This window comes from Cebus imitator, unplaced genomic scaffold (genome assembly GCF_001604975.1).
Source record: "Cebus imitator isolate Cc_AM_T3 unplaced genomic scaffold, Cebus_imitator-1.0 Scaffold978, whole genome shotgun sequence".
In the NCBI taxonomy this organism is placed as follows: Eukaryota; Metazoa; Chordata; class Mammalia; order Primates; family Cebidae; genus Cebus; species Cebus imitator.
In genome coordinates, this window is record NW_016108293.1 from 17,212 (window position 1) to 28,168 (window position 10,957).

The window sequence follows — 10,957 nt, forward strand, 5'->3', positions numbered from 1 at the left end:
TGCCAAAATCTGCAGATGCTCCAGCCTCTTACATGAAATCGCTTAGTGAGTGCAAGTAACCCTGCACATCCTCCTGTGTACGTCAGATCCTCTCTGGATGACTTATAATTCCTGATACAGGCTACGCATAGCTTCACTTGGGTCCATTCAACATACTTTTGCTTTTTGGAACTTTGTGGATTCTTTTCTCTGAATATTTTTTGTTTATCATTGGTTTGATACACAGCTGTAAATCCACAGATATGGAGGACCGACTGTATATTTATTGTGAGAAAGATGATGTTTTGATAAGTGTCCTCGTGGAGATGAGACTAACAAGGGCGATGACCCTGCAGATGTTTCGTCTTGGAATTACTCTGCGAGCTTTCCAGGTCTGCAGCGAGTAAGAATAGCACTTGTCCATTTGATTCACGATCCTCGGAACCTCCCCTGTGCTGCATCTTTGGATGGAAATTGGAGTCCCAGGGACACACCAGGCTCCACCTGCCTCCAGAAGCTCCCAGTCCAGGGGTGAGAACCCAGTGGAGAACATAGGGGGTTATGTGGACATAGTCATGATAACACCAAAAGTTTAGGCAAAAAAAGTCACATTACCTAACTCATAAGGGCAGACGTGTTTATTTGAAGAGAACTACATCAAAATTACATATAAAAAGAGCTTAAAATTTTTACTGATGACAGAAGGCTGCAAAATCCCTCAAAATCTGAGGGAAGGTGGAACAGCATGAGGGAAGGTGGAACAGCACGTGTCTAAGTGCTGTGTCAAGAGGGAGCCTCTTGTATGTCTGGACTTGTGAGTTCCTCAGTGTGACTGCAGTCTCAGGAAGGACCAGGAAGTAAGCCAGTTAGGTTGGAGAGGTGGGCAGGGGTCAAGTGAAATGGAGAATTGTGTGTTAAGCAAAGGAGTGTGTTTTCTGTCCAGCAGGCAGTGAGGACCACAGACATTTGTAAGCAAGAGACAGCCACGTTCAGATTCACAGTGTGAGGAAGAGTGATCCTCTAAGACGCAGACTCACGCCTTCAGGTCCCAGCTGCTCTTACACTGGAGCTGGCAAGCTGGGTTTGAGACAGGGCCATTGTCTCCCTAGAGGACCCCCTCAGGCCTGTCTGTGGTGCTCACAGACAGGAGACAACTTTCAATCTGGGCTCCGCATTTGGGAGTTCCATGTACACACTGGTTTCTCTTGGGGGTCTCTTGGACCTCTGAGAAGGGCGAGTGATTTTTCTCTGAGTGAAAATGCAGTGATCCAGCTGTGCGTATGTCACCTCCTAAGGGTCTTGTCCATCAGAGTCCTGGAGAGAGGGAAACGTTGAGTGACGGAAGGGCTCACATTCTTCGGGACTATTAGGGAATAAGACTCCATGCCCCAGGCTGGGCCAAGGAGGACCTACCTCCCTGTTCACTGTTCTGTCCACCCCAGGCTCTTGGTCCACTACAGCAGCATCTGTTAGAGACAGACATCATCAAAACCCCTGGGAGGGCCCTTCTGGGTCCTCATTTCATGTGCAGACACCAACACACAGGGGGAGGCCATGGGTGCCTGAGGCCCCTCCGCTGCCAACGGCCTGACTCACACATTCTATCTCTCTGAGTACAAGGACCCCTCCCATGAAGAGCTCTCAATTCCCATCCCATTGATTCTGTCTCCCACTTTCTGCCTGTCATGGAACCTTCTCCTGATGTCAGTGGCTGCAGGGACGTGAGGATACAGTTCAGAATCAGGCAAAGGTCTGTGAGCTGAGGGCAGGGGCAGGGTGTCTGGTGCTCTCTCTAGAAAGCCCTGCCTCTGCGGCTCCTGCCTTGGGCCAGAGACCATCCTGCCAATGAGGAACACACACCTGTGTGCTCCCATCACGCTTCCCCACACGGCCCTGAGGTCTCTGGCCTCTGCTTCGTGAGACTTACTCTTTTTGGTGGACCACCAGCGATGAATGAGAAAGAAGATGATGATGATGAAGAGCATGATGACCCCTGAGGTCCCAATCAGAACGTGCAGGTGTCTGGGGTTACCTGGAGGAAGATGGGAATCCAATAAGAAGCTGACCACAGCAGTTCCTCTTCCTGGATTGTCTCTCATCTCCTGATTGGCAGGTAACCACGTACAATGTCTCTTTAGGACAAGCACCCAGATGGCGACAGACCCGGCTTTCTCCTGCTTTCTCAGTTACAGTTCTCATAGTAACCACAGAAATAGCTGATGATACAACTGCTTTGGTGTAGATGTTTGATGCCCTTCAACCCTCACATTGAAATTTAACCCCCAGTGTGGGAGGTTGGACCTAGAGGGAGGTGCCTGTGTCATGGGGGTAGATCCATCATGAATAGATTAATGCTGTCCCCATGAGACGAGATTACCAAGTTTTCCCTCTACTAGTTCCTGGAGAGTGGGTTGTGACAGAGAACTCGGAAGCTCCATCGCACCTCCGCCTCCTGCTCCCTCTCTTGCCGTGTGATCTCTGTGGTCTCTGCACACACACACTCACTTCTCTTCTGCCACAGTGGGAGCAGCCTGAGGCGTCACAAACAATAGATGCTGGTGCCATACTTCTAGTACAGCCTGTAGAACCGTGAGCCAAACACATCTGTTTTCTTTAGAAGTTACCCAGGCTCAAGTGTTTCTTGATAGCAGCAAAAATGGACCAAGACAGCCACGCCCTGAGATCAGGAGCAACGTCTCAGAACAGCCTGGGCTCTCCTCCTGCTCTTCCTAGAGGAGGGTGTGATGCAGTGCTTTAGCTCAGTGCCTCCTGTGGCTCCAGGGTGCAAAACCCAGGCGGGGCTGGTTTTCGGTTCCCCCAGCTACACTGCAAATGGGGTGACTCCGTGTGTCCTGGGCAGGTTTTCTGAGCCTTGGGGGACTGGCTCGCCCTGAAAGGTAGGCTTCTGTTGTCACTTGCTGCTGATCTGTGAGTAATGAACCTGCTGTATGTAATTTATTCTGTCTGTGTTCTGTGTCCCTGGAGTGACTGTCAGTGATAGAAACTGGCATGGCCCCAGGTGCAGTCCAGGAGGCGTTCAGAGTCTTCTCTAGGAAGATGGACTGGGATTGATACACAGTGAACGTGCTTTACAACTTCTACATCCACAACACTCTTGACTGAAACAAATTACATTCTCCAAGAAAAGGAAAAAAAGTGAAATCGAAATCAAAAGAAGTGAAGTTGAACTGTCTTATATCAAACAGCCAAGAAATAGTGCGGAAGCCCGTGGGCAACATGTTACCTTTTGTGATCTCGTGAGACGTACAATAGGCTGCTGTTCTACCTGAGAGGCAGGGGAGTAACAACCCCCTCCATCATCTATCGCTTCAAAATCCAGCCTGTCCTTCTGTGAATTAGTAGGAAAGGGGACCAGGAGATAGCGCTGGGATTGGTCTCTGAGTCCAAGAACTGAGCTCACTCCAAAGAATGTTAGTTTTTACCTCCCCATAATCTATCTGTGTCTCCACACGTGATTGGAAGTAGGGGTGGGGTGAGGGATTTGGGTGAGGGGGCAACTTTTATGCCATGAATAGAGCACTTTCTCTATTTCAGGACCTGTGCTGGTGGATCGAGGGCTTTCCCATTTTCCATATGATCTCATGCTCACAGAAAGCCAAATAGGGAAGAGGTACTAGGCTGATTTTCTAATGTATTAGATTAGGGATCAATAAAGTAATTATAGAGAAGTAGAAAAATGATGATTGGAATTCAGGTGCCTTTGTCATTTGTGAGTGTTACATAATATTTACATATTTTTTAATTTTAGTTTTTGAAACGGAGCCTCCCTGTGTCGCCCAGGCTGGAGTGCAGTGCTGCGATCTCGGCTCACTGCAACCTCCACCTCCTGGGCTGAACTCATTCTCCTGCTTCAACCCAGGAGGCGGAGGTTGCAGTGAGTGATTGTGTCGAATGAGTGATGGAGTCAAAGTGTGCGTGCATGAGCTCGGTTCTCTCTTACTGCAGCGCTCTTGCTCTGCGGAGTCAGCCAGAGTTGCATCATGACCCACAGGAGTTAATTCCTTGGCAAGTGGAACTTCTCTAAAACGCCCCACCCTCATCGGATGTTCCCTTCCCTTCCTTCCTTCAATTCCCCCTGGCATTTATCCCCCAGTTAGGAATGCAGGCAGAACAAACACTGCATTTTTTCCTGAGAAGGATGTCAGATTTGCAATCATTCTTCTAGCCTCAAGGAGGTCTGAGCTGCAGAAAATTGGAGAGTGAGAGACTTCACTGAGCCCTGTGCTGGCCCCAGATCCCTTTCCCTGCTGGAGTGTCTGGGTTCAGGTTCAGAGATGGTAGAAGACAGGCTTTCAATCACAGAGCGGGGAGATGCTGAGCTAACGCTTGAATCAAAGGCTTCCACCTCCCCAGGTTTCCTAAAGCAAAGATAGGAGGGATCCTTTACTCACCAGTTTTGGAGCTTGGTTCTGTGGGTGAAGGCCAACCGCTTGAAGGGTTTCCTAGAACACGGGACAGGAGAGAGGTGTGGAAATGAGGATGCCTGTCTTCTACTCAGAGGAAATCTTTGAGGTTCATTCATGGCCAACACTCTGTTATCTAATGTTGGACCCTAGGAGTCCTGGGGTCCTCTCCTCCATAACTTTCGTATGTGATGCCCACTGTCTTGAGACTTCAAGGTATAAAGAGAAAACATGGGCATCACACTACCCGACTTTAAAATATGTTACAGAGCCGTATTAAGCAAAACAGTATGACGCTGGCATAAAGAAAGGCACATAGAACAATGGAGGGGAATGAAGAACACAGACATAACCCATGCATTTACATCCAATGGCTTTTTTTTTTTTTGAAATGGAATCTCATTCTGTCACCCAGGCTGTAACGCAGAGGTACAGTCTCAGGTCACTGCAACCTCCTTCTCCTGGTTTCAAGCAATTCTCTTGCCTCAGACACCTGACTAGTGGTATGACAGGCACCAACCACTATGCTCAGCTAAGTTTTGTACTTGTAGTGGAGAAGGGGTTTCACCATGTTGGCCAGGCTGGTCTAGAACTCCTGGCCATAGGTGATCCACATACCTTGGTCTCCGAAAGTGCTGGGATTGCAGGTGTGAGCCACCATGCACAGCCCATCCAATGGACTTTGGCAAGGCTGCCAAGAACCTACACTCAGGAAAGGACAGTCTTTTCAATAAACGGTACAGGGAAAACAGTGTCTACACGTAGAGGGATGAAACTGCACCTCTACCTCTCACCATACACAAAAATCAAATGAAAATGGATAAAAGATGAGTCTAAAGCCTCAACCTACGAAATGCATAGAAGAAAACATTGGGGAAATGCTCCAAGGCATTTGCATGAGAAAAGACATTTTGTTTAAAACCTGAAAAACACAAGTAATCAAAGCAAAAAATAGACCATTGGGACTGCATCAAACTAAGCAACTTCTGCACCACGAAAGATAAACCAAAGAAGTGATGAGACAATCCACAGAATGTGAGCAACTATTCACAAACTATGCATCTGAGATGGGATTAATAACTAGAAATCGGACAGGCATGGTGGCTCACGCCCGTAATCCCAGCAGTTTGGGAGGCCCAGGCCGGCAGATCACCTGAGGTTGGGAGTTTGAGACCAGCCTGACCAACATGGAGAAACCCTGTCCCTACTAAAAATACAAAATTATCCGGGCATGGTGGCACATGCCTGTAATCCCAGCTACTCAGGAGGCTGAGGCAGGAGAACCCTTGAACCTGGGAGGGGGAGGTTGCAGTGGGAAGAGATGGCGCCACTGCACTCCAGCCTGGGCTACAGAGGGAAACTCCATTTCAAGAAAAAAAAAAAAATTAAAAATAGAACTTTCATAGTAACTAGCAATTTGACTACTGGGTTTACGCCCAAAGGAAAGGACATCAGTGTATCGAAGTGATATCTGCGCTCCCAAGATTGGTGCAGCACAATTCACAATAACCAAGGTGTGGAGTGAACTTACCTGCCCATCAGTGGATGGGTGGATAGAGAGAACGTAGCACATACACACAGTGGAGACCCCTCCTCCATAAAAGCAATAATGTCCTGTCACTTGCAGCCACCTGGATGGAACTGGAGGGCATTACAAAGATTGCCATTTCTCACCCACATGCAGGAGCGGGCAGGTGGATCTCATGAAGGTAGAGAGAATGGTGGCTACCAGAGGCCAGGAAGGGAAGGGGAGAGGGTAACAACGACAAAAAGAATACAAATGTATCCGTCACCACTGGACTTTACACTTAAAAACGGTAAAGGTGAGGCCAGGCGCAGTGGTTCACGCCTGTAATCCCAGCACTTTGGGTGGCTGAGGTGGTGGACCACAAGGTCAGGAGTTCAAGACCAGCCTGGCCAACATGGTGAAACCTCATCTCGACTAAAAATACAAAAATCAGCCGGGCGTGGTGTGAGCCTGTAATCCCATCTACTTGGGAGGCTGAGAAAGGAGAATTGCTTGAAACCAGGAGGCAGAGGTTGCAGTGAGCTGAGATTGTGCAATTGTGCTCCAGCCTGGGCAATGGAGCAAGACTCCGTCTCATAAAAAGGTAAAGGTAGTAAATTATATGGGTATATTTAACATCAACAAATATTTTTCCAAATGAAAAGAAAAAGGCATAGGGGTTGCTGGTGATGACGTCTCTCTGTGGGTGAGAGGCCAGGATGGGCTTCTGGGAAATGGGTGAGGTTGAGGGACTGAGGGAACCTCTGAGCTCCCCAAACTGAGCCCCGTCTCCCCTCCTCTGGGCCTGTCCTGACCGCCCTCTCCAGATGCCTGGGTGCCCGGACCTCTGAATGCGGGCCTCCATGCGGGCCATGGAGGAGGGCTTGGAGGTGCCCTGTCTGCCATCCTGCGCCCTGGCCCCGCCCTCACACCCAGCCTTTGTCTTCTCTCTGCATCTGTCCATGCTTCCCTCCATCAGCAGCAGGAAGCTCCTCAGCTATGGCTCTAGGATCATCAGACATGGGACAGGTATGGGGTTTCCTCACCTGTGACAGAAACGGAGAGTGGGTCACTCGGGGCTGACCACTCATAGGGAGTGCCATGGAAAGAGCCGAAGCATCTGTAGGTCGCTCCGTGGGTGGCAGGGCCCAGAGGGAAGTGGGCCTGGAATGTTCCATTGACACTCCGCACTGCAGGGAGCCTGAGTTCAGGGATCTCCCCATCCCGGGATAGATGGTACATGTCAAATGAGCTCCGGGAGCTGCAGGACAAGGTCACGTTCTCTCCTGGCTGAACCTTGGGGCCCGGCTGGGCTGAGAGAGAAGGTTTCCCATATAGACCTGGAAGGAGAAGAGGCAGTTTACTCAGGAGGCTCCTCCTTGTCACAGCTCCCTTCACACCTGAGCTGAGAACTCACGCCCCTGCTCTATGAGCTAATGCTCTCTCACCCTCCACCCCGTCTCTCTTCATGTGTGTTTTCTCATTCTACCTTCTCGTCTCTCTGGGTCTCTTCCCTCACTTCCCCATCCCGAGGTAGGTTTTCCGTTTTTTGTATTGTTTTATTCTCTCTGACTCTACTTGGATTGGTTGATCTTTTTCCTTTAATTCTGAGTCTCTCACTTTCTGTCTTGTTCATAACTTTCTGCATATTTCTATCTATTATGTAAGTCTCTATCTATTTCTGTATTTGGTGTCTACAAATTATCTATCATCAATATCTATGTATCGTCTATCTATGTCTCCATCAATTATCTTTCTATGCATCACCTATTATCTATATCTATGTATCATCTGTCTCTCTGTTATCTCCTGTCTGCTTCTCTATCTCCATCTATCTTCATCTTCACTGACCCTATGTATCACCTATCATTCAATCAATCATCATCTATGGATCTATGACCTATCTATGATCTACCATCTACCTATTTATCATCTATCTATCTCTCTCTATCCATCCATCTGTCATCTGTCTCTCCACCTCCTTGTCTCTCTCTGCCTCTCGGTGTCTCCAGTTCTCTCTGGAATCTCTGCAATCCATCCCACATCTCCATCTTTCTCTCTTCTTGTGTCCCTCCCACAGGGCCCTGATTTTAGGGCCTTTCTCTGCTCCCTTCCGTCATTCCCTCCACTTCTCTTCTCTGCCCTCTTTTCTCTCTCTCTCTCTCTCTCTGTCTTTTTTTTGGGGGGGGGGACACAGTTTCACTCTTGTTACCCAGGCTGGAGTGCAATGGCAGGATCTCGGCTCACTGCAACCTCCGCCTCCTGGGTTCAATTAATTCTCCTGCCTCAGCCTCCTGAGTAGCTGGGACTATAGGCACGTGCCACCATGCTCGGCTAATTTTTTGTATGTTTAGTAGAGACGGGGTTTCACATGTTGACCAGGATGGTCTCAGTCTCTTGACTTCATGATCCACCCACCTTGGCCTCCCAAAGTGCTGGGATTATAGGCGTGAGCCACTGCACCCGGCCTTCTCTCTCATTATGTGCCTGTGAGTCTCTCATTTCCCTTCCCCTGGCTCATTGTGTGTGTTTATGTCTTTGCATTTTCATACCCAAGATTTCTCTCTGTCTCTCTCAGTAATCTTATAATATGTGGGGTTATTTGAAATATGAGCCTCAGAATCCAGTCTGGGGACCCCAAGTACACACAGCACACAGGGGTTAGTGTTCCGGGGCCATGGTATCCTGGGTCTATTACAGATCCACTGTACGGAAGGCAGAGGTGTCAGAATAAACGTGGCGTCTGAAGGTGCCACAAGGCCTGAGGCCAGAGGGCCCAACTCGGGTCAGAAATCTGGGTGACTTTGGGTTCTCCTGGTAGAGAACACTTTGTGGAGGAAATGCAGAAATAAAACTTCTACCCTGTGCCAGATGTCTGAACAAAGCCAGCATGGAAGGACACCTCTCTCTGGGACATGTCTGTCTTTCTGTGTGTCCCCTTTACCTCTTCCCTTCTTTTCTCACTCCCTGTATGGCCCTGTGTCTGTCCTCTGTTATGACATGTGGTCTGTACTTGTGTCTCCTGTTTCTCTGTCTCTGCTGGTACAGACCTCACCAAGGCAGTCTCTCTCCATAAGAACCCCACGCACATCTTCTTCATGAGCACGTGGGGCTTCCAAGTCCTGGATCATTCAGTCTGTCCCACTGACAATGAGAAGAATGTCTGGACACTCTCGCCTGTGATCACGACGTCCAAGGGGTCACTGGGAGCCGACCACTGACAGGGGGAGTGAGTGACAGAACCGTAGCATCTGTAGGTCCCTGGAGAGTCAGGCATCATGGGATATATGGAGAAGTTGGCCTGGGAGCCCCCATCATGGGGCTCTCCAATCTGGTGCAAGAGGTCCTCAGTGATCCCCTTTCTGTGCAGAAAGAAGTGCTCAGACATGATATCTGACCAACATTGCAGGATGACCGTCTCTTCTGATTTCACCAGGGGACCTGGGAGGGCCAGGAGGGAAGGCTTTCTGTAGACTCCTAGGAAGAGAGATTGTGAGTTTAGAAGGTGTCTCCCTTTCTCATCCCATCCATGGGACCTGGAATGAGTGAGGCTTCCCCTCCCCGGTGTCTGACTCTCTTCTCCCTCTCTGCATCTCTGTGCTCTTTTCTGTGCCCATCACCCCTGGTGCAGGTCCCTCCATCTGTCTCCCTCCCTCTTCTCTGTCTCTGTCTCTAGTAGCCCCTGACTCCTTCCCACTGGGCTGAGCCTCATCCCTTGGGCTGTTGTTTCTGTTTCCCACTAATCTCTTTCCTGATGTCTATGTGGGGGTGGAAGAGGAACCACGACAGGCTGCATGTCCAGGATCTGAACAGCCTGGTTCAATCTGTTTTGAACAAATTGGAATCCCTGGCAGGAAGTATGAACTGATGAGTAAGGCGGGCAGCAGTGTCCACACACCCTGTTCCTGGTGGGGACTGGGAGCCTCTCCTGCCATGTCTGTGCTTCTCCATGGTCCCAGCTTCCATGGGGCGGCCCCTGGTGCTGGTTCCAGGAGCATCGACCCCTCCCTATGTGGATCGAGCCTGGTGGTGGCCTCAGCATCCCACCCTGCTGACCTCGGCGTAGCCGCCCTTCTCCTGGTGTGGGTTCTTAACTTGTCCTTGCCCTGGGTTCCTGTGTTTGTCTCCTGTTGCTACTGTAGAAAATTGTCACAATATGGCAGCAGGAGAGAACACACTGAGCCCTTCCACTTCTGGAGACAGAAATCAGACCCAGTTCTCCCTGGGCTAAAATCAGGGCATCTGCAGGGCTGCATCCCCTCTGGAGACTTGGGGGAGAATCAGTTCCCTTGACTTCTCCAGCCCCTAGAGGCCACCTGCATTCATGGCTCCTGGCCGTCCTCCACCTTCAGAGCCCGCAGTGGCTGGTGGAGTCTCCCTCCCACTACGCTGCTCTAATCCCCACTCCCCTCTTCCTCCTCCTCTCATGTGGACACTTGTGATGACACTGAGCCCAGCTGGACAGTCCAGGCAGCCTCCCCATCTCAAGGTCAACTCATCAACAACCTGAGCTCCATCTTCCCCTTCAGTCCCCTGCCCCGTAACAGAAATAGTCACAGGCTCCAGGGATGAGAATGTGGCCATCACTGGGGACAGTTATTCTTCCCACCACAGCACCCACTTCCCTGTATTCAATCCCCTTTACCCCAAATACAGTCAGGGCCTGGGTGATCGGACCCTGACGGACACCCCACCAGAAGCTCTGGGATTCAGGAGGTGGGACAGTGAGAAGCCCAGACAGGAGCCCTCTGACCTGTGACCCTGATCACCAGGGGGTTGCTGAGTGCCGTCCACGGAGTGCGGGAGTCTGGGTGAAAACCCCGACATCTGTAGGTCCCTGCATGTGCTGTGGTCACAGGGAACATGAGGGAGCTATTCCAGAATATTCCACCCTGGAAGTCAGGATTGAGGATCCCGTCTTCCTTGTACAACCTGAACTTTGTAAACCTAGATTGATGGTGACACCGAAGAGTCACGTGTCCTCCTCGAGGCACCACAGCGCTGGGCCAGGCAGACAGGGTGGGCTTGTCCCGACCACCTGGGGGAG

General features: G+C 50.2%; 1 protein-coding gene across 6 annotated transcripts in view; it reads right to left on the reverse strand.

Moving 5' to 3' along the window:
• Positions 1–611: 611 nt before the first annotated feature.
• Positions 612–10,957, reverse strand: part of LOC108298514 (killer cell immunoglobulin-like receptor 2DS4) — an 11,869-nt gene continuing 1,523 nt past the window's right edge. Inside the window, exons 3-9 of one of the 6 annotated variants that reach the window (XM_037735807.1) lie at positions 10,664–10,948; positions 9,088–9,387; positions 6,957–7,250; positions 4,392–4,442; positions 1,903–2,011; positions 1,393–1,445; positions 1,165–1,293 (exon numbers count right to left, since the gene is read on the reverse strand). In XM_037735807.1, coding sequence (XP_037591735.1) covers positions 1,286–1,293; positions 1,393–1,445; positions 1,903–2,011; positions 4,392–4,442; positions 6,957–7,250; positions 9,088–9,387; positions 10,664–10,948 — 1,100 coding nt within the window. In that variant the 3' untranslated portion in view covers positions 1,165–1,285. Of the gene's footprint in view, positions 1,294–1,392; positions 1,446–1,902; positions 2,012–4,391; positions 4,443–6,956; positions 7,251–9,087; positions 9,388–10,663; positions 10,949–10,957 lie in introns of all 6 variants that reach the window. The other 5 variants (XM_017521190.2, XM_017521189.1, XM_017521188.2 and 2 more) reach the window with 5 other exon arrangements.